Raw genomic sequence first — 23726 nt, 5'->3', positions numbered from 1 at the left:
TTGGAGGGTTTTAAAAAATTTTTAATGCCAGCACTTTGGGAGGCTGAGGTGGGTGGAGTACTTGAGACCAGGAATTTGAGGCCAGCCTGGCCAACATTGCAAAACTCTGTCTCTACTACAAATACAAAAATTAGCTGGGTGAGGTGGCGCATGCCTGTAATCCCTGCTCAGGTGGCTGAGGCACAAGAATCACTTGAACCAAGGAGGTGGGGCTGCAGTGAAACATGATGGTGCCACTGTACTCCAGCCTGGACACAGAGTGAAATTCTGTCTAAAAAAAAAACAGTTCAAAGTTTATGTTTCATGCTTTAAAACAAGGAGTCAGTGAACTTTGGTCCATAGGTCAAACCAGCCAGCAGCCTGTTTTAGTACAGTCCACAAGCTAAAACTGGCTTTTATGTTTTTAAAAGATTGTAAAGTACAAACAAACAGAAAAGCCCAAGAGTATTTAAAATTGTGTATGGCGTGTGAAACTTAAAATATGTACTTCTGCCTCTTTGCAGAAAAGGTTTCCCAGCTCCTGCTTTACACTTTGAAAAGTGACAGCCAAAGTAGGAAGTAGCTTGACTTTCTTCCTACCCCATCCCCATCTCTGAGGAACTGTACTAGTAGTCTTGAGAATTTCCGATAATACCATGAATCCAGAGAGATATAGGCAGACAGAGCAATAGGCAGCTCAGGAAAGGTGGCGATAAAGCCTGTGAGTGTACCACTGCTAGGATCTTAGCAGAGGCAGGGAAGGCTCACCATGTCCTAGAACTCCACATTGAACAGCGGATACAGACTAATGCACTGGTATCCCCTGGCACGAATATGGGACACATTCCCAACAGAGGGGTGTGAACCCTCTCAGAAGAGACATCAGCAAGAAAGGTGCACACAGTTCAACAAAGCTCCCCTCACCTCCCCCTCCTAAATCATTAGGTTACCAAAAAGTGCAAACTGTAGCTGGAAAGGAAAAAATGGGTCAAAATTACATTGAGAAAAGAGTATTGACAAGAGTTCATGTATACCATGTTGAAAAAAATAGGTTTGCACAGAGCAGCCATTATTATACATGAGCAAGGTAAAGAGACAGTATGGCAGCTATGAAGAAATATTCTTACATACACTTAATATGCCCAATAAAAGACCTCACTCTAGACAAAATTATAATCTAAGGAACAAATGAAAATTTCCCATGAGTGTTTCATGTTTGATAACATGAATTTAATGAAATAGCTCAAAACAAGAGGAGATGATAAGGATATGAGAGACAAATTGACAACCAACAATGTTATTAAACTAATATATAAAACTGACACTGCTGAATGAAAAATTATAAAGGAAAGGGTTGAGATAAAGTGAATGGAAAAGAACAAAGCTTAATACAATTAGAGGGGAAGTAACAGAGATAGAGAACAAAGGAAATGCAACATAATTGGTTCCATGAAGTAGGAAACCCAAACATGAAACCAGAAGTGGATTCAAGGATAGAAGAAAATGTGTTGAAATAAACTAAAGGCATTATATGTACCAGGAATGTCATGTCTATTGCACAAGTTATTGGGGACTCTCTAACACTACCTTGTAATATTTGTCTTTCCTGCTCCCCATACCAGTTAGGTTAGCAGCTGGGTTTCAGAAAGACTAAGCAGTTATTTTCCACGTACTACTCTGTGCTAGCAAGGCTTACTAGGGTATAGAGTAGATATGGAGGGGTTTAACCATAGCAAAGCCCTTCAGAGGTAACCACCAGCTACTAACCTAACTGGTATGGGGAGCAGGGAAGACAAATACTACAAGGTAATGTTAGAGAGTCTCCAATAACTTATGCAATAGACAGGACATTCCTGGTACATACAGTGCCTCTAGTTAATGGTGGTGCATTGTATATGTTTAAAGAGGTTAAGTGATTTCCCTATGTTTGTATGCAAGTGTATAGTCAGTACATGGTATAGGTTTTGAAATATACTTCTTAAATGTGTATGTGTATAAAATCTCAACTGTTTGAATTTAAGTCCTTAAGCATTTTGAGGGTTACTCTTACCTCTTCTTCGTTTTCATAATCCTTACAACATAGTGCCTTGCCTATGAAAAATGCTAAAGGAATAACTATTACATAAAACTTAGTTAAATAAGACAAGTGTATTACTTGCTGCAAAACAAACAGTAATTCTCCATTGTATGACATTTTATAATTTTAACTGCTGAAACAAATGGAAATAATTATTGTGAAACATTTTCTATCCTATAAAATTTGGAACTCGACCAAAGAAAAAAATTTGTCTGCATTATTCTACTTTGATTGTAGGTATTTGTGGAATAGATGAATTTGATAAGATGGGGAATCAACATCAAGCCTTGTTGGAAGCCATGGAGCAGCAAAGTATTAGTCTTGCTAAGGCTGGGGTGGTTTGTAGCCTTCCTGCAAGAACTTCCATTATTGCTGCTGCAAATCCAGTAGGAGGACACTACAATAAAGCCAAAACAGTTTCTGAGAATTTAAAGTAAGTCTGTTCAAATATTTATACCTTTAAGATTGAATCACTCTAATCAATAAGAAAAAGAAATAGCTCTCAGAACTACATGGGAAATATATGGATAGTTCACAGAAGTTACATGTGTCCAATAAATGCACAAAAAATGTGCTTAAACACTCCAAAGTAAAACAATGAAGTACCATTGATATTCACCAGATTGGCAGACATTTTAAATTCTAACATTATTTGCAAAGTAGTGTGGAAATGGTTTCTCACTGACTGGGCGTGGTGGCTCACGCCTGTAATCCCAGCACTTTGGGAAGCCGAGGCAGGTAGATCACCTGAGGTCAGGAGTTTGAGACCAGCTTGGCCAACATGGCAAAACCCTGTCTCTAGTAAAAATATAAAAATTAGCTGGGCCTGATGGCGGATGCCTGTAATCCCAGCTACTTGGGAGGCTGAGATAGGAGAATTGCTTAAACCTGGGAGATGGAGATTTCAGTGAGCAAAGATTGTGCCACGACACTCCGGCCTGGGTGACAGAGTGAGACTCTATCTCAAAAAAAAAAAAAAAAAAAGAAAGAAATTGTTTCTCACATACACAATTTAGTATTTTGAAGGATACCTTGATGTGTTAATCATGATTCTAAATGCACATTCTGTTTGTTACAGCTACTCTGCTTTTAGGACTACTGTTCAAAGAGATAGGCACACAGGTGCACAATGATAGGTTTATACCATGGGTATTGTAGCATTATCACTGCCAAAAGTTGGAAACACCTTAAAACTAGGTAACACTGTACAGTGGAAAGTAGTGATTATGATAACAAAAGTGGCTTTGTATGTACTAATAGGGGAACATGGCTGTGCTTTACTGTTAAGTGAGAAGAGCACATTAACTTACTTAAATATGTGGTATGGTCCCGCTTTTTTCAAAACCAATGTTTATATCTGTATGTATGCTTTGTCTTCTAATTCATTCTGTATAGGTTGGACAAAATGTTTGGAAAAGGAAAAACGTATGTAAGTGATACAAAAGTGAGAGACAAAAGAGTGCCTCCTGAAAAATTAGAGACTTTAGTGGGAGTGGAGCTAATTTTTTATTGTTTAATAATGTATCAGTATAGAAATAATCTTTGATACATAGTGAAATAAATAATTTATACTTGGAAATTTAGGGTATTTCTCTACCACCGCCACAAAAAGTCAACCTACTAGTAGTTGTTCTTTAGTAAATGACAAAGTGCTATATTAGAAAAATCAGAAAGATCTACTAAACAGAAATCCAGGGGACTTGGATTCTGTTTTTAATTGTTATCATGAACAAACTACTGAACTAGCTAACCTCTTTTATATCATGTAGCAGTATTGCCAATTAGTGATAATAGGACATGAAGAAGAAGTCAGTGGGCTTGGTGGTGTGAGAAAGGGCCATGTCCTCAACCTACCCTGGTTAGGTACATGTAATTCTTATGCCCATGTTGCAGTGGGTGGATATATCAAATCCAAAAAGCTATTTGCTTATTTCTTTAACCTAAAGCTTGGTTTTTCAAGTTCTACATGGAACTTGAGTAGTAAACAAGTGAGTAAACAGTTTTCTAGTTTTTCTTTTTGATTCCAATCATTGTTTCTTCTTTCTTTCATGCTTTGTAGAATGGGGAGTGCACTGCTATCCAGATTTGATTTGGTCTTTATCCTGTTAGATACTCCAAATGAGCATCATGATCACTTACTCTCTGAACATGTGATTGCAATAAGAGCTGGAAAGCAGAGAACCGTTAGCAGTGCCACAGTAGCTCGTATGAGTAGTCAAGATTCAAATACTTCTGTACTTGAAGTAGTTTCTGAGAAACCATTGTCAGAAAGACTAAAGGTATAAATGTTTTTTCTCCTTAATCATCCAGTTTGGTTCTGTTTGAATGTCAAAGTTCAGTGTATAGAGTACTTATTGTAGAGCCATAGGATATAAACTCTTTTACCAGAACTTTTTAATGTTTCAATACTAGAGTTTCAAACTTCATTTGAAATAATCTAAGTCGGCCAGGCGCGGTGGCTCACACCTGTAATCCCAGCACTTTGGGAGGCCATGGCAGGAGGATCACGAGGTCAGAAAATCCAGACCATCCTGGCCAACATGGTGAAACCCCGTCTCTACTAAAAATACAAAAATTAGCTGGGTGTGGGGGCACACCTGTAGTCCTAGCTACTTGGGAGGCTGAGGCAGGAGAATTGCTTGAACCTGGGAGGCAGAGGAGGTTGCAGTGAGCAGAGATCATGCCATTGTACTCCAGCCTGGCAACAGAGCGAGATTCCTTCTCAAAAAAAGAAAAAAAATCTAAGTCAGCTAGGAAGAGAACTACAGATACAGTGTTTGGTTGATTTGGAGATTCTTTTAGAATTATATATTTATCTAAACAAGTTATTTTATTTTATTTTATTTTTGAGACAGAGTTTCACTTTATCACCCAGGCTGGAGTGCAGTGGCACGATCTTGGCTCACTGAAACCTCCATCTCCCAGGTTCAGGCGATTCTCCTGCCTCAAGTCTCCCAAGTAGCTGGGACTACAGGCACGTGCCACCATGCCTTGCTAATTTTTGTATTTTTAATAGAGAACGGGGTTTTGCTGTGTTGGCCAGGCTGGTCTCGAACTCCTGACCTCAGGTGATGTGTCCCTTCGCCTCCCAAAGTGATGAGATTATAGGTGTGAGCCACTGCACCTGGCCTAAACAAGTTATTTTAGCAGACAGATTTTATTTGCTACTTATCTGTGTTATCTTGGTCCTTTTAATCATGCTTCAGGTGGTTCCTGGAGAAATAATAGATCCCATTCCCCACCAGCTATTGAGAAAGTACATTGGCTATGCTCGACAGTATGTCTCCCCAAGGCTATCCACAGAAGCTGCTCAAGTTCTTCAAGATTTTTACCTTGAGCTCCGGAAACAGAGCCAGCGGTTAAATAGCCCACCAATCACTACCAGGCAGCTGGAATCTTTGATTCGTCTAACAGAGGTTTGTTTCTTTTTTGACTTATAGGGGAATGGTACGCCATGCTTTTTTGACTTATAGGGGAATGGTACGCCATGACTTCTCTTTTGAACTATCGTCTGCATAATTGACTCAGTTTTTCTTTCTATTGAGAGACGTTAGAAGTGGATGGATAAAAGTTTTTTTAAAAGATTTTTGTCATGTCTGTAACCTATCAGTGTATAACTACTTCTAGTCACAGAATCAGTTACTTAGCATGCAACTTTTCTTTTTCTTTGAATGGCACTTAGGAGCTCCTGGAATGTCTGAAAAGTGGTTAGGTTAACTAGGATTCTGAGATCCCCAGTTGAATATATGGGAACATGGAATGTGTCGGGTATCTTACTTTATTTCATTACATGACAGGTCCACAAGGATAGTGCCTGTGTTTTTAACAGCAATAATATCTGCTTACAGTTGTGAAATACTAAGAGAACTCTGGCAGTTAAAATTAACTAGCTCAGAGTTTGGGCTTTTTGCTCCTAAAATCTGATTAGCTGCTCTTTGTTATTTTACCATATTGGTTAGGCATGATTCCCTGAAAGTAAAAGGCAAGGGAAAACCAAGTATATTTCATCATTAAGTCTCCTGAAGTGAACACTCAGAAAGATATGTTCATAAGTAAAAATGAGTTTTATCCTATTTTAAGTGAGTTGCAATGTTCATATTCAAGATTTTAGAGATTTTTTTTTTTTTTTTGCCTTGAGGCAGGGTCTCCTTCTGTCACCCAGGCTGGAGTGCAGTGGCATGACCAAGGTTCACTGCAGCCTCTCCTCCCAGGCTCAAGCAATCTTCCCACCTCAGCCTCCCAAGTATCCGGGACTGCAAGCATACACCACCACACCCATCTAATTTATATATATTTTTGTAGAGTTAGAGCCTCACTTTGTTGCCCAGGCTGGTCTCAAGCTCCTGGGCTCAAGTGATCCTCCGGCCTCGGCCTCCCAAAGTGCTGGGATTATAGGCGTGAGCCACCACCACTGGCCCAGATAATTTTTTTTCATATTTTGACTTCTGATGTTATAACCTTCCTCACCTAAATGTCAATTTTTGTGTAAAATGAGTAAATGAAATAAAGCTTAGACATACTATGGTAAATATATTTATCTTTTGTCATCTGAAAATGGTGTTTTATTTCAAAGGCACGAGCAAGGTTGGAATTGAGAGAGGAAGCAACCAAAGAAGATGCTGAGGATATAGTTGAAATTATGAAATATAGGTAAGATAGAAATTTCAAATTGTTTTGAATGAAATACCAGTTATTAAATTAGGTAATAGACCAATGCTAGTTTTATTTAGCCATTGGGTCACTTATTTTCCTCTGAACAGAGTATCATTTCTTTAAAATATCTCTCACTGTGTAAATAATCTACATTAAAAATTTTTTTGAATGAGTAATTCATTTACATAGTGCTAAAATCAGTTGCAAAACCGACTGGAGAAGGGCTAGCGCCTATGCTGTTTACCACCTACTCGCCCCCTTCACCCAGACACCCATTACTTTTCCATAAATAGTCTAGTGTTTACATTCTTCTGTACCAGTGTTGAATTTTAACAATATATCCACAGATCTTTTTTTTTTTTGAGATAGAGTCTAGCTCTGTCGCCCAGGCTGGAGTACAGTGGCACAATCTCAGCTCACTGCAACCTCCGCCTCCCAGGTTCAAGCGATTGTCCTGTCTCAGCTTCCCTAGTAGCTCGGATTACAGGCGTCCATCACCACGCCTAGATAATTTTTGTATTTTTAGTAGAGATGGGGTTTCACTGTGTTGGCCAGGCCAGTCTTGAACTCCTGACCTCAAGTGATCTACCGGCCTCAGCCTCCCAAAGTCCTGGGATTATAAGTGTGAGCCGCCCGGCCTCAGAGATCTTTTCTTACTAGAGATTCTTTTTTTTTTTTTTTTTTTTTTAACAGCTACAGAGTATTCTGTTGTGTAGATACATTATATAGTATATTTAGTCAGTACCCTTATTACTTGACAAATTAACATTTTCCATTCTTGTGCTTTTAAATAATGCAACAATGAGTAATGTTCTATGTAAGGTACTTCATATGTGGGTAAGTTGCACACCTACATGATAAATTTTCAGAAGTGGTATTTCTGGGTCTAACAGTAAATACTATAGGTTTTTGATAAATATTGCTAAATTGTATCCTTTGCATTTTACATCATTTAGTAGATAATGATTCCTAGAAGATAGAAAAGAAAAATTAATTGCAGTTCTTTCTGCTAGCCAGTGGCAATTCTTAGCAGTTGTTTGTGTAACTACATATCTGCATATTCTTTTTTCCCCTTTGTAGACAAAGAGTAACTATAACATTCTATACCTTGCTTTTTTCATTTAAAATGCATTTTTAATATACTCTTATGGAAATTAAAATATATATCTATTAGGAATCTACTTTTCCAAGACCAAGAAACATATTAAAGATGAAATTATTTTGTTAAGTAATTTCTAATTCTTCCAAGGTAGATGGATTCTTTTTTCCTAGTAGCTGCTGATTCTGGGGCTTGCATGGTGTCAGAACCAGGTGGTTTGCCCAGCTAGTCCCCTTTGACTGTGAATAAAAGTGGTGCAGCACAGCTGGAAGAGCAAGGGCTTTGGAGTCCAACCTGGAGCTGCCATGGCAAGTTACACACTGCTTCTCAGTTTGCTCTGGTGTAAAATATGCTACAAAGGAATGTGCGCTGAGGTGTCATGTAGTGATCTCTATAAAGTGACAGATAGGGTTCTGATACATTAGAAGACACTCAGTAAACACTATTTGCTATCAAGTCTTTTTTTTTTTCTTTTTTTTTTTTTTGAGACAGAGTTGGGCTCTGTCACCCAGGCTGGAATGCAGTGGTACTATCTTGGCTCACTGCAACCTCTGCCTCCTGGGTTCAAGTGATTCTCCTGCCTCAGCCTCCCAAGTAGCTGAGACTACAAGTGTGTGCCACCATACCTGGCTAATTTTTGTATCTTTAGTAGAGATGGGGTTTCACCATGTTGGCCAGGCTGATCTCAAACTCCTGGCCTTAAGTGATCTTCCTGCCTTGGCCTCCCAAAGTGCTGGGATAATAGGCGTGAGCACCACGCCTGGTCCGATAATGCAAGTTTTGTTGATAATATTCAGATGAGGCTGAGCAGATCCCCTTTTCTCTGAGTCATAAATCAAAGGCCTCAAAAACTGGCAGACCTCACCCTAGATAAGTTTCCAAAATTACCATTTTCAAAGAATTTTTATGGTCTAGTACTCAATGCTGTCCATCTAAATTGTCCACTATGTCTTAGCTGCAGATCCTTTTTTCCTTGTCTTTTCTTAATAAGGAGAGACTTTACCTTGTTGTCTCTTTGTCCCCAGGCTGGTACTGGCCCATCCTGGAGGCTGCTTTCTTCTCTCTGCTGCCTCTAGAAGTATGCATATGGGTAGAAGGGCACCCATGCCACCTCCTGAAGGTGCAATAATCTGTAGCTTGTTTCCTGCCCTTATAGGGAGTCCATGGAAGAAGAGGAACCTTTCTCCTTAATTCAGTCTCAGAGTTTGTAAGCAACAATGAGCTTCTACTGGCTGTCTTTGAAACTTTAAAGATTCTAGAATTGACAGCTCTTAATTTTTTGTTGCTGGCACCAAACTGCACGACACCTCAGAGCACACTCCTTTGTGGCGTATTTTACACCAGAGCAAACTGAGAAGCAGTGTGTAACTTGCCATGGCAGCTCCAGGTTGGACTCCAAAGCCCTTCCTCTTCCAGCTGTGCTACACCACTTTTAATTCACAGCCAAAGGGGACTAGCTGGGCAAACCACCTTGTTCTGACACCACGCAAGCCCCAGAATCAGCAGCTACTAGGAAAAAGAATCCATCTACCTTGGAAGAATTAGAAATTACTTAACAAAATAAGAAAAATTAATAACAATGATACCCAACCCTTTCAGCTAATTCCTAACAACTTACCTTCTCTGTCTAAATATCCTATTGGTATGACATTACACCGTGCTTTTTTTTTTTTTTTTGGAGGTAGAGTCTCGCTCTGTCTTCCAGGCTAGAGAGTACAGTGGTGCCATCTCTGCTTACTGCAACCTCCACCTCCTGGGTTCAAGCGATTCTCCTGCCTCGGCCTTCCGAGTAGCTGGGATTACAGGCGTGAGCCACCGTGCTTGGTATCACGCAGTGCTTGACCCATCAGTTTTCTCTCTTTATGTGATTCAGTACTAGGGTTTGAGTGATCTTGTAGCTGAAAATTTTACCAACCTGGCTTTGGTCCCTCTCCAGTTGATCTCATTATGTTAGAGACCCTCCAGTTGCCATTTATAAGCAACCAGATAGTCTAGGAATTTACTAGACTGTCTCATACAATGTGCTGCTATGGGCTTGGTGTGCTAGCATATGAAGTAAAAGAATGGCCACAAAATCTTGTCTACCTGACTTCTTGTGGGTGTGGCTTTCTGGGAGACCAGACTAAAGACTGACCAGCAGAGAGATTTTTTCCAATTAAGAAAGTAAGTCACAACCCCACCAAAATTTCAGAATTTTTTTTGTTTTAACTTTTTTTTCTATAACAAAAACAAGGACCAAAAATAGGTAGTTCTTATTTAATGATGATAAGTTGTCTGTTGACTTACAACATAGAATGTGTGCATCTTGCTTTCTCTGCATCCTGCACTTGAACTTTCCACCTTTGGGAGTGTGGCTAAGACTCCCACTCCTGGCTTCCTTTTCCATTTTATGACCTCTGGCCCTTTGGGTCTTCTGGTGGCTGGCTCTCCTGAATGTCACATTTCTACTTTGTAGACTGTTCATCTGTCAAGCAAATCAAGGGGTACACTACCTTGCTCCTTTTCTCTCTTAACCTGTAGCATTCTTTTGAGGCTTTACCATTGCTCAGTTTCTACAGGCCTAGACCTCAGGCATTACCTCAACTGTCTAGTGTTTCTTCACAATAAATTCACTGGTCTGTGGACACAGTAGCTTAGTTCTTCTATTTGAGCATCATGCTTAAGCAAAGTAAATTAGGCTATAATTACCTTTTCAATAAAAATGCTATCTTGCCAATTTATGGTTGGCTTATACTTGGTATAAGATTTTTCTGCATGGCTGAATACTCATGTTGGACAGTGTTCACATATGCTTTCCTGTCCAAGAGGAATGCTTAGGTCTTGTCTCATGGAACTCTGTACTGCTTCTCAGAGTTGCTTTGCTGGTAAATTTGAGCAAGTTTTAGAACAGTTTACATCTGGGCCCCTGAAAAAAAAAGAGGTCTTATTAAGTGAAACAGTACCCATATGAGATTACCAGATTGTTTCCCTGAATTGTCTCAGTATGTTTACTGGTGTTCATAAAAATTTTCAGGAAAAAGAAAATAGTTTGATTGGAATTACCTGACACTATGTCTATGGTAGAGATCAGGATCCAGTAAAACACACTGAAATTAGATTATGAATTATCTGTTTGTTATGCTTAACATGCATTCTGTCCTTAGTGTATGAAAGCAGGGACCTTATCTGACTCATTTACCAGTATATTCCTAGGGCCCAGAATCATGCCTGCCATAAAGTAGGCCTTTCGTAAATGTCCTGCATTGATGGTAAAGTTGACCTTATTAATCATTATCCATTCATTCATTAAATCTTCCATTTCAGAGTTTTCATTTCTTCACCTTCATTGAATCTTTGCCCTTAATGTGGTTTTAAACCTTTAAGATTACATTTTAACTGGGAAGCTGACACCTGAATAAGAAAGTTCTTAAACCATGACATAGCTTGTCTGAGTCTAAGCAAAGCACTTAGGTATATTTTAAAAACTAAATGTTTATATTTAGTAAACAGTTTACATAAGCTTTCTCCTAAAATTGAAAATATACGAGGTAGCAGAATAGAACAGAGCCACCTTCAAAGGTGAGAGATCATTGTGAGTTTTTTTCTATTTCAGGAAACTAGCTCAAATATTTTACATAGCCTTTTAAAATCTGAAGCAGTGTAGCGCAGATTCAAATCTGAGATATGCCACTTACTAGTTGCGTAACTTTTGGCAAGTCACTTTAATGTTAGCCTTGTTTGGTGCAAAAGTAATTGGGTTTTTGCCATAAGAAAAAAAATTAAAAATCACTATTACTTTTGCACCAACCTAATGAGAATGTTTTTTCATTTGTAAAATGGGAATAAGAATAGTTCCTAAGTCACAGGATTGCTCGGAGAACTAAGTGGAATAGCCTATGGTAAATATAATTAAGATAAATGTTACCCATTATTATTAACCTGAAGCTTTTTAAAATTTGAGATGGAGTTTCTCTCTTGTTGCCCAGGCTGGAGTGCAATGGCACGATCTTGGCTCACCACAACCTCTGGCTCCCAGGTTCAAGTTACTCTCCGTAGCTGGGATTACAAGCATGCGCCACCATGCCTGGCTAATTATTTTGTATTTTTAGTAGAGATGGGGTTTCTCCATGTTGGTCAGGCTTGTCTCTAACTCCCAAACTCAGGTGATCCTCCCACCTCGGCCTCCCAAAGTGCTGGGATTACAGGCATGAGCTACCTCGCCTGGCCTACCTAAAGTATTTTTAACAACTTTCTCATGAGAAGCAAGCATATGGGAGGTTCATCATAAAAGAGATTATGCTGTATTTCAGAGGAAAACACTTATCCATCTTATTGTTTTATCATTTTTTAATAGTCTTATTTGAATGACTCATTCTTATTGTATAATGTAGGCTCTTAACTAGTCAAGGAATAAAAGGAAGCTTTATTGTTTATAACCCATTAAAATCATCCCTGCATGCTTCTTAAGGGGAGGAATTATACCTGTTTTGTTCACCACTATAAGCCTGTTGCTCAGCAGGTGACCAGTATGTATTTGATTAATTAATTCCTGATTAATTAACAGTTTTGCCAGTTATCCTTGCTGTGAAATACAGCTGTCCCATTGTTCAAGCAGGGAATCAGCAATAGGGTTGGATTAAACAGGTTGGTTAATTGTGTTTCTAACTGGTGTTTCCAGACTTCTAGCTAAAATTCACTATCAAGTACATATTTCTTTCCTTGGTGACACTGTGAAAATAAGAGAAAACAGAAGAAATCTGGCAGTAATAGGTGTATCCTTTAATATCTAACCATTATTACTGCAACTCAGCATAACCTTTCTAGTTCATCCCTAGGATATTTTAAATACCTTTTATTTGCCAGATGCTGTACCAGGAGATGGGACACATTTTTACTCAGTAAAGTCTAAATTTATTATATTTAGAATTTCTTTTCTTCATGAATCAAAAAGAATGTCCCAGGTATTTATATTGTAGTTTATCAATTTTGTGTTTTTATGCATTTCTCTCTTGAAATTTAGAAGTTTTTTTTTTAATAGAAAATTAGAAAGATAAACCTCCAAAAGAGCTTCTAAGAGAGAGAGAGAGGAAAAAAAAGGAGAAAGACTGACATGGAACAAAGGAAGGGAAGAGAGAGAGAGAGAGAGAGAAAGAGAAGAGAGAGTAGTAGTTGAAATTTAGAAGTTTCTTAAAAGTGGTAACTGTGTCCAAAATATTTTTATCCCCTATCAATCCATATCATAGTGAATTTCAAAGTGACTACTCAATAAACACAGGTTGAAATGTTTGCTAAGTGAGCCTTGTAGCTACTTCCAAATTTTTCTTCTATAACCTGAAAGCCCAGAACAATAGTTTCTATGGCAGTGCCATGTTGGGTAATTTTTTCTTCCTTTCCTTTTAAGCATGCTAGGAACTTACTCTGATGAATTTGGGAACCTAGATTTTGAGCGATCCCAGCATGGTTCTGGAATGAGCAACAGGTCAACAGCAAAAAGATTTATTTCTGCTCTCAATAACATTGCTGAAAGAACTTATAATAATGTATTTCAATTTCATCAACTTCGGCAGATTGCCAAAGAGCTAAACATTCAGGTATGTTAAACTAGTTAATCTCTTTTGTAACAATTTCAGGAGATCCTTATTAATATATACTAGAACAGAAACAGTTTTTATTTATTTAAAATTCATACCTGCTTCTTCTCAGTCTTTTCAGCATCTTGATGGTCAGAGGGAAACATTGTAGTAAGACACAGTCTCTGTGTTTTTCTGACAGTCTGTTGTGGATAAGTCATTTTAACATCTTTTAACATCAGTTCCCTCATCAGTTAAATGGACATAATTATACCTGCTCTTCCTACTTCAAAGTTCTCATGAAAATCAGTGTTATAGCACTTCAAACATGTGCTATTACACATTATGGAAAATTGCCTGCTTAATTTCAAAAGTCTGATATTTGTTTTTCAGCTAATCTAAAATGTAAAAATATTCTCTGCCTAATGGAATTTTTGTTTTTTATTTAGGCATTATAGAATCCAGAGCTCAAATGTAGGCAGTTTGCTCTGTAAGAAGTAAAAATATTGCCAAAGAAACTTTACAGTTATATATTATTGTTTGAGAGATTTATTTTAAAAGTAGTATTTTGACATGTTACTTAATGAGATAAACCTTTTGATGTTTTCTTCCAGGTTGCTGATTTTGAAAACTTTATTGGATCACTAAATGACCAGGGTTACCTCTTGAAAAAAGGCCCAAAAGTTTACCAGCTTCAAACTATGTAAAAGGACTTCACCAAGTTAGGGCCTCCTGTGTTTATTAGCAGATTAAAGTCATCTCAATGAAGATATGTGCGTGTGTGCGCGCGCACACACTCAAAAACTGTTCTCTGAAAAATGATGTCCCAAAAGTATTATAATAGGAAAAAAAGCATTAAATATAGTAAACTAATTTAGGAAGTAATAAAATCTCCAGATGCAGTAGCTCACATTGTAATCACAGTGACTCAGGAGGCTGAGGCGAGAGGATTGCTTGAGGCCAGGGTTCGAGACCAACCTTGGGCAACATAGCAAGACCCTATTTCTTTAAAAAAAAAAAAAAAATTAGCTGGCTGTGGTGGCACATGCCTATAGTCTCAGCTGCTTGTGAGGCTGAGACAGGAGGATTATTTGAGTCTAGGAGTTTGAGGTTACAGTGAGCCATGATCACACTCCAGCCTGGGCAGTAGAGTAACTCTTGACTCAAAAAAATAAAAAAAATTGCATTGATAGTCATGTGTTAATTGTTAAATAAATTATCCAAAAGGCTAAAAGTAAACTACTTATAAATTATTTGTAGTTATATTTTTGACCTGCCTTTTTATATGTATGAATATTTCATAGTTCTGCATATCAAATGTAGCCATTCAGACAAATACATAAACCAATGAACATATTACATATTCTGTGTTCCAATAAAACTTTATAAAGGACACTAAAATTTGAATTTCGTAAAATTTTCCCATGTCAAGAATACAAAATACTTGATTTTTGGTTTTAGTCATTTAATAATAGGCCTCATTTAGTCCACAGACTGGTTTGTAGTGTCTTGGTTGCAAACAATAGAAACTGACTGATTAAGCAGAAGTTTTTTGAAAGAATTTTGGTTAGCTTATGGAATTATTAGAAGGCAGGTAAACCAGAAGGGTAAGCTTCCAGCAGCAATTTGTAAAACCATGCCTTTGAGTTATACTAAAGAAGAAGCTGCTGACACTCTTCTGCCACACAAGGCAGTAGAAGAAAGTGATACTGCCTCAATGCCCCACTTTTGCCACTTCTGCAGCAGGAATAGGTAGAGGAATGCCCCCACCCACACTGGAACAGCAACAAAAAGATTCTCTGTGAGGCTTCCCTAAATTGCTGAGTTCAAAAAGGAAGTCTCATCCAAAGACATCTGATTGAATAAAGCTATGTTATATACCCTTTTCATAGGCTGCTAGGGAGTTTTCCTCGTTCTACCTTTGGGTGGTGGGATCAATAAAACCAGAATTTCTCATATGTTGTGGGAGGATTCAAATGTTACAGGGTTGCCAGCCAAACTATCAATCATGTATAAATCTAACAGTTTGTAACATACAAGAACTCAGGAAATGTGAACCATTGCTGGAGAATCTACTAAAAATTCAACTTCCAGCAAACCGGAAGATGAATGGAAAATGTAAATAAAAAGAACTGGCAGTGTATATCAGATGTTTAACTGTAGGACCAAAACTAAAATGTGGAGACTGTTGCCATAGACCACAATGTAAACTTTTTTATAAGTAAGGAAGGAAAAATCAGGAATCAAAAAGAGGCCAGGTGCAGTGGCTCACATCTATAATCTCAGAGCTTTGGGAGGTTGAGGCTGGAGGATTACTTGAAGTCAGGAGTTTGAGGCCAGCCTGTGCAACACATTGAGACCCTACCTCTACAAAAAATAGACTGGGCATGGCAGTGCATGCGTTATCCTAGCTACTGTGGAGGCTGAAGTAGGAGGATCACTTGAGCCCATGAGTTTGAGGTTACAGTGAGCTATGATTATACCACTGCACTCCATCCTGGGCAAGAGCGAGACTTTGTCTTTTAGAGAAATAAAAGGAGAAAGTAGATAGTAGTATAAATAATAGTGAGGTCTTTAAAGGCTATGGGTTAAAAGATGTATAAAGCAAATTAGCCAGGGATGGTGGTGCGTGCCTGTAATCCCAACCACTAGGAAAGCTGAGGCAAGAGAATCACTTGAACCTGGGAGGCGGAGGTTGCAGTGAGCCAAGATCACACCACTGCACTCCAGCCTGGGCAATAGAGTGAAACTCTGTCTCCAAACTAACTAAATATATTTAAAGCTAAAAAAATTATTAATAGAATTTAAAACATTTCACAAAAGTCAACACATAATATCAACCATGATAAAGTGGTAGACAAGAGGAAATGTACTTACTGTTCAAAGAGGAAAATAAGTCTCAAAGGTTAGGGTTATTATGTAAATTTATTTTAAAAAGACATAAACTTACATTTTCAGAGGAAATTGTTCCATGTTTCCTTAGATTCTGTCTGCTATAGCATCCATTAATCACAGGGCCAGACTAACAAAAGTTGTTTAGCTGTGGTGAGCCGAGATCGCGCCATTGCACTCCAGCCTGGGTAACAAGAGGGAAACTCCGTCTCAAAAAAAAAAAAAAAGTTGTTTAGCTTTCCCTTACAATCCAGCTTTTGTGGGTATGCAAACATCACATTACAGTCCCTCCAACCACAAACCCCGACATCTAGTATTTCACTTCCTACCCAATAGGACTGTCCCCACACCTTTCAACCACTATTGCAATAAAGCTCTCCCCTAGGTTTTTCACTTGCTTCCTTGCCTCCTGACTGAATTTCCTCATGTGGCCCAGTGTGGCATGGCATGCCCTCTTCAGAGATGAAAGTCATCTTTCATAGGCAATTGTTTCTGTGTCACCATTGCTGATTAAAACAATTCCTAAGTACAAATAGAACAGAAACATGCAAAGCAAGAAAATAATACATCATCAAAGTTTTTTTTTTAAGAGATGGTGGTCTTGCCATGTTGTCCAGGGTAGACTTGAACTCCACAGCTCAAGCAGTCCTCCCTCCTCCCTAGGCTATTTAAGCCTAGACTATAGGCATGTACCAGTATGCCTGGCTGCAAAAATATTTTATTAAGAGATGGTCTTCTGTCGCCGGGCTGGAGTGCAGTGACATGATCAAGCCTTGATCTCCTGGGCTCAAGCAGTCCTCACACCGCCTCCTGAGTAGCTGGAACTACAGGAATGTGACACCATGCCTGGCTAATTTTGATTTTAGTAGAGATGAGGGCTTGCTTTGTTGCCCAGGCTGGTCTCAAACTCCAGGGCTTCCTGAGTAGCTGGGACTACAGGTGTGAGCCACCATGCCCAGCCTCCTCTCTCTACCAATATTGTGCTAAGTAAATTGTTTGGTGGCAATCAACTTGATCATTTCATCCTGAGGATAGAGGATATCAAGGTGAAAGTATAACTGAACCAGAAGAAGAATAAGCACTACACTGTGATTGATGGATCTTTATAGCTCCCCTTTGATAAAGATGGGAAATGCTGTACTTACATTAACATGTTATAGTTGCTGTTGCTATACAGAAGAATATTAAACAATATTCATATATTGTTTATGAATGCATTTAATTCATAAATAATTATATGGATATGGACTAGCCAAAGGGGTGGATAATAGTAGATACAGTGATATGGTGATTTGGTATTCAGTATCCATCCTACCCTCCTAGTGTGCCTTCCTAAAATGCAGAGGCTGGAAGGTGAGAAAATAACCACATTTCCCAGACTCCCTTTGCAGGTAGATTTCCAGATGTGAATTGGGTTCCACTGATCAGATACCCATGTGTGAGATTTGGAAGGCAGACTTGAGGATAGAGCCATCTTCCTCTTGCTTGTGTTCTGGTGGCATGTGTGGTTGAGGAGACAATTTCCCTGTAGCAGAATTCTTGCTCCATGTTCAAAAACAAAATGCTTCACGTGGCTGAGTGAAGAAAAAAATGGTATGTTTGCATTCCATTTGCAGGTATTACATAACCCCATTTTAAATTAAATGTCTAGCTTTTGGTGGGGAAAAAAATTATGCTCACATTTGAAGGTTCCTCTCAGAAATAAGCCATTTAAAGAGACCACAGTACTGGTTTAATTTTTTCCGGTTGGGGCAGAGGGAAACAAGTGGTTTACCATCTTTTGAAATCCTGTCACATGTTCTGAATACGAAGACAGTTAGATGTAACATTAAAACAAGGCTTTCTGAACCAGCAATCCCCAACCTTTTGCCACCAGGGACTAGTTTCGGGGAAGACAATTTTCCACAGACTTGGGTAGGGGGATGGTTTTGGGATGAAACTTCCACCTCAAGTCATCAGGCATTAGATGCTCATAAGGAACACAACCTAGATCTCTTGCATGTGCATAGGGTTCACACTCATATGAGAATTTAATGTGCTGTTGATCTGGCAGGAAGCGGAGCTCAGGTGGTGATGCTTGCCTGCCGGTCACCTCTTGCTGTGTGGCATGCTTCCTAACAGGCCATGGATTAGTACCGGTCCACAGCTCAGGAGTCGCGGACCCGTGTAACAAAAGGAAATCTTTACAGGATGGAGGAGCTGAATGGAAAATAAAGCAAGATGTACACTAAATGATGCTAAAAATCCCTTTATCACCTTTAAAATATTACAAGCAGAGGGGAAAAATATTAAAACCAACCCTTTTACTTTATTTGTAGATAATGCCTGCCTATGAGAATGTTATTTCTTTTAGAGGTTCCGAAAGTACCATATAAAAACTTAGTAATGATTTAATTGTTCACATATTCTAGTGACATCAATACTTTTTCAGGAAGAAATATGGAAAGGCTGGCATCAGCAGTTGACATAAGAATTAGTTTAGCCAGATGCAGTGGCACATGCCTGAAGTCGCAGATATACAGGAGGCTGAGGCAGGAGGACTGCTTGAAGCCAGGAATTCTGGGCTATTATACTGTGCTATGCTGATTGGGTGTCCACATCAACATGTTGACCTGGGAGTGGTGGACCACCAGGTTTCCTAAGGACGGGTGAACCTGACCAGGTCAGAAATGGAGCAGGTCAGTAGTGGGATTGCACCTGTGAAGAGCCACAGCACTCCAGCCTGGGCAACATATGGTAAGACCTTTTCTCTTACCTAAAAAATAATAAAAATTTAAAAGAATTAGTTTAGATCTCTTGATAATGTAAACAGTAATCTAAATTAAATCTAAGAGTATAGGTGGAGTTAATCTCTGCAAGTTCTGAGGAGCTATGCCGAAGATTGTGCCACTGTACTCCAGCCTGGGCAAGAGAGAGAGACTGTCTTTAAAAAAAAACAAAAAGCAGGGACAACAGAAAAGGAGAGAGATTGTGGTGAGAATAGGAAGAGGTCGTGATAAATATTAACAGTAGCTAAACTCTGGTAAAAGAGAGGTAAAAGCCAATTTGAGAGGCTATATTTGAAGCATGTTTGGAAATGCCATGTAACTATGCAAATGCTCTCCTTTGTCTGCTCTCCAAAATCTTCAGTTAATTCTATGTTGCCCACCGATGCTACTGCTACTAGGCAGGTGGAATTTTGTTTCTATGAACCTCAAAGAGAACAGCTGAAGTTACAAAGAAAGATGCCATACAACTTTTATTAACATAAAACTAGTTTCTCTCGATTCTCACTCAATAAATATTGAACAAAGTCTCAAACATACATTAGTTTGAAGAGGCACTAAAGCACTGCCCATCTGGATGCTCATATAGATCTCAGACCAACCTTGTACAAGAATATACTGTATCTATTTCTCCTGCTAACTTTGCCCTGCTTTAAAGTTATTCCTCCATCTTTTCCACCCTTCCCTCAACTATGTTTTTATACAGCATGAAGTTTTTCTTTTTTTCTTTTTTTTCTTTTTTTTAAGAGACAAGGTCTTAAGCTCTGTCACCCAGGCTGGAGTACAGAGGTGTGATCATAGCTCACTGCAGCCTTGAACTTCTGAGCTCAAGAAATCCTCCTCTCTCAGCCTCCTGAGGAGCTAGGACTACAAGGCACATGCCACCACAGCCAGCTAATTTTTAAATTTTTTGTAGAGAGGGGGTCTTGCTATGTTGTGCATGTTGGTCTCAAACTCCTGGCCTCTCAAAGCACTGGAATTACAGGTGTAAGCCCCTGTATCCAGCCAGTTTTATAAGGCATTTCAAAACTTTTATGAAATAAAGTTGCTGATAAATACAAATAATGTCATATATGATGATGGCTAGCCAGTCCACAAAAGCCCTTCTTTTATAAAATTATTTTCCAGTTCTAATCTGAGATCATCTGAATAAATCCTCCTCTCCTCTACCAAAACTGACATTGTGGTATCAAGGAGCGCTCCTCTTTGTTCATCTGCTGAGGGAGTAGAAGAGGAAGGATGTTCAATCAGCCCAGGGCAGAGTATTCTGCAGGGCCATCAGAGAGGTGTAGAGCAGAGACAGAAAATAAATCTGTGGGGTACCTGCAGCTTCCTGCTAGCATGAAACCTGAGCAAAGCTATGACTTCTACATGCTCCCTGGTCACATCCCAGTTCCCTGGGTCCTATCAACTGGCCACTGTTGCCCTCTCTACTGGGAAAACCAACTCTTTTTGCAGATTAGAGTATTTCTCTTTATCACAATACAAAGAAAAGTCATCTCAGAACTCCTCTCCTTTATTTCTACCCCTAAAGCAAGCACTCAGCTCTTTGGGAATGTCTAAGGGTGTTTCTCCGTCTCAAAAAAAAAAAAAAATACTTTAAACTCAACTTTAAGATGGGTCAGCCATCATAAATGGGGATGGTGGGGGGATAGAGAGGCGGCAAGAATCATTCAAATTCAGTTCAACATTGAACTCAACAAGAAAAAATTCTGTAACACTGCAAAATAATACTGATATATCAATAATGTTTAATATACTAATCCGAATATATTAATCAATTAATGAACTGAATCATAACTATCTCGGATATTATATAATAAGCAAGTTTCTTAACCTCTCTACACCTAAGCTTCCTCATCTGTAAAAATAAAGGTAATAATGTAACTCTTATCTTGCAGTTGTTGGGATGATGCACTATAGCCTGGCTATAAAGTAAGCACTGTTTTCAGCAACACAACTAGCCATTATTAACATTTTCTAATGCTTATATTTTTGGCATATGCATCTTCATTCAATGCTCAAAAAGGAGAGGATTAGAGGGCCCATATTTATTAATCATTTCTTCCGTACCAGATACTGTAAACCACCCACAAGAACCCTAGGGCGCCATATACACCTTGGAGGGGGCCCTTTCGCCGGCCACCCGCCTCGGAGGGTTTCAGGCCAGGGCCTGGGGTGGCTCCTGTCCCTTCGGGGCTACGTCGGCTGCGCAGTCATGCCACCTCGTTCGTTTCTCTCCTTCCCTCCCCACTGGCCTTGGCTCCCGGCTGTGGACCAAGAAAGGAGGGTGCCGCGAACCAAATGCTTCCTAAAACCCACTCGGCCGACGCGCGCGCCTCCGCTGCGCCGGGGACGCCGGGCAGCCCGACGGCGACGGTGTCGTAAAAGCGTCGCAAAGGCTTCCGCTCTTGGCGGCTCCCTGCCACCTGTATAAATGGAGCATGTTGAGGTTGTGAAAAACCAGTATGGAGGCAGAGGCGGAGCGGGTTGTTTGTGGTTCCTGGGTCTGCATGTTGAAGCAGCTCTCCAGTGTCCCAGGCTGCTGAGATCTCACCGGCCGAGTCCCCGCGGCGCGGCCGCAGTGCCATGCTAGCTTCGCGCGTGGCGCGCGGTTCGTGGGGGGCCCTGCGCGGGGCCGCTTGGGCTCAGGGGACGCGGCCGGGCAAGGGGCGCGCCTGCGGGGCCCTGCTGCCACCCGTGCCCTGCTGCTTGGGCTGCCTGGCCGAACGCTGGTGGCTGCATCCGGCCGCGCTTGGCTTGCGGCTGCCCGGGGTCGGCCAGCGGAACCACTGCTCGGGAGCGGGGAAGGCGACCCACAGGCCAGCGGTCGGAGCGGGCGCCGCCGCCGAAGCCCCGGGCGGCCACTGGGGCCCGGCGAGCGCCCCTAGCGTGGTACGTACCGACGAGGCTGCGGTGGGCCGGCCCTGGGCTGGGGTCGCCGGGCCTGGACCAGAGTAACGTGATCTGGGTGGTGCAGCTCGAACGCTTCCGTTGCCTAACTTTTAGACCGTCCGCTGAAAAGAAGTTACTGGCAGGTCATTCTGTCGGGATGAATTTCAGAGTCACAAGCGGGGACCACCTACGGTCTCGGTGGTCAAGTTAGAAACCCTCTCTCATCCCCCTTCTATCTGCACCCGTTGGTGAAAGGGCCTCCACTGCATACTGCATAGGTAAAGGTAGACCTGGCTTGTCTTACTAAAAGCTTATTTTTAATTCTTCTGAAGCGAATCCCCAGTATTTAAGGCAAGTCTTTGGGAATCTTTAGAAAGATATACAGGCCCTTCGGTTTGCTCATGCAAATTTCGTTCACCATCATTTGACCTTTGGTAACTTTACACATTATATGATGAAGGCTAATTAAATAATTTAGGTCGTAATTAAAAGATCTTTTATAGAAAAAGATTTAAACTATTCTTGAGGTGACAGAGGGAAATATTTGTCCACTTACTTGTTGATATGTTGCCCAGATAGAAGACACCCGAGCATGAGTGTGGGAGAGCTTTTGATGTCATGTTAGCAAGACTCATGCAATTATTACATCTTCAATTGTTATGTCTTCAGTGACCCCTGTACTGCTTTCATCAGTTATACAGCATGGGTTGAGTGGCCAGATCCTGGCAGGGGTCTCAACTCCACTAATAGCTAAAGCATGTTGGGGTTTGAATGCTGGATACTTTGAAGTTGCCATATCCTGGCTGAAGTCCCCAGAACGGCAGTAGTTGGTCGAGTATGCCACAGGTTATCTGGTTGAGTAATCTGAGATTAGCTCTTGTAATGTTAACTTTGAAACGTTTACAGATTTAATGATTACAAATTAATGAGACACTTTAACTGAAATACTTTGTGTGGAGCTAAAAAGAACTCCCTTTGCTGTTCCAGCAAAGTTCAGTTCTGTTTGTTAATTCGCCAAATGAAATGATGTTTCTCTTTACAACTTTGTCTTTAGTTTTGTCCTATGGATAATTTCTGAAGTTAATTGGGTGCTCTTTTTTCTGATCTTTTGCCTTGTTACTGCTTTTTCGCAACCATGTGCAACCTTCTCCCCTCCCCACCCTTCCCTGCTAGTTGCTCTAACCTTTGATCAGTATTTGACTTATTCTGTACCATAGTATGGTCAACAGACTTAACCTTTTTTCTCTGGACTCTGAAACACTCTGATTTTTGAACTTGAATTTGGGATGTATTCCAAGAATGTTTTTATTTCATTATATAATATGGATTACTTTCAGTAAAATACCTCATAGTAGAGGTTTGTATTGCCTCTTGTTTGTGATTGCTCTTCGGATAATTTGAAGTTTTCCTGTAGCATTCAATGACAGTATTCTGCCACTTAACCCCAGCAACAGCTATTTAATTATCCCTTCAAGCTGAGGTGCTTTCTTACTGGGTTCCTTTTATAAACACAGACATAATATCTTTAGAGAATACTTTTTTTTTTGTTTAACATGATAGTTCATGGAATTTTAAAAGATGTCTTAAGAAATGGACTTTGCCACCTTTTTGCAATCAAAATTAAGATTCAGGCGAGTTGGCTAGTACTGATTAAGAAAGAGGTTAAATGGGGTTCTAGTGAGGAGAAAGTCCCATTGGGTGGACTTGGCAGTCTTGATTCAGTGGAGAAAAAAAAATCTATGCTTCAAGGAGAGGCGTTTTCTTGGTGTTATTTCTGTACCCTGTTGTGCAGGGTGTCTTAACTCTGCTAGGCTGAG

General features: G+C 40.0%; 2 protein-coding genes and 1 long non-coding RNA gene across 8 annotated transcripts in view; 2 read left to right on the top strand and 1 right to left on the bottom strand.

The window, feature by feature from the left end:
• Positions 1–15242, top strand: part of MCM8 (minichromosome maintenance 8 homologous recombination repair factor) — a 41321-nt gene extending 26079 nt beyond the window's left edge. For all 3 annotated transcript variants that reach the window (XM_012455415.2, XM_012455416.2, XM_012455414.2), the window contains 6 exons: positions 2294–2489; positions 4116–4335; positions 5263–5472; positions 6630–6706; positions 13189–13378; positions 13972–15242. In XM_012455415.2, coding sequence (XP_012310838.2) covers positions 2294–2489; positions 4116–4335; positions 5263–5472; positions 6630–6706; positions 13189–13378; positions 13972–14064 — 986 coding nt within the window. In that variant the 3' untranslated portion in view covers positions 14065–15242. The remainder of the gene's footprint in view (positions 1–2293; positions 2490–4115; positions 4336–5262; positions 5473–6629; positions 6707–13188; positions 13379–13971) is intronic.
• Positions 10051–21324, bottom strand: LOC105719359 (uncharacterized). 3 transcript variants are annotated; one of them, XR_001107960.1, is made up of 4 exons: positions 21134–21324; positions 16308–16458; positions 13477–13560; positions 10051–10713 (listed from the first exon to the last, which is right to left on the bottom strand). It is a non-coding gene; the product is annotated as an uncharacterized LOC105719359 (long non-coding RNA). The 3 variants fall into 3 exon arrangements; XR_010344510.1 differs by having other exon boundaries at positions 16308–16433; XR_010344511.1 differs by lacking the exon at positions 13477–13560.
• A 279-nt stretch (positions 21325–21603) lies between these two features.
• The window catches only part of CRLS1 (cardiolipin synthase 1), a 32552-nt gene continuing 30429 nt past the window's right edge, over positions 21604–23726 (top strand). Inside the window, exon 1 of one of the 2 annotated variants that reach the window (XM_012455417.3) lies at positions 21604–21909. In XM_012455417.3, coding sequence (XP_012310840.1) covers positions 21604–21909 — 306 coding nt within the window. Of the gene's footprint in view, positions 21910–22085; positions 22188–23726 lie in introns of those variants that run through there. The other variant, XM_021665747.2, reaches the window with a different exon arrangement.

This window comes from Aotus nancymaae, unplaced genomic scaffold (assembly GCF_030222135.1).
Source record: "Aotus nancymaae isolate 86718 unplaced genomic scaffold, 86718_ANA_hifiasm-v0.15.2.pri h1tg000029l, whole genome shotgun sequence".
NCBI lineage: Eukaryota > Metazoa > Chordata > Mammalia > Primates > Aotidae > Aotus > Aotus nancymaae.
Note: the sequence above shows the minus strand (reverse complement) of the source record. Positions and strands in the feature narration are given on the sequence as shown.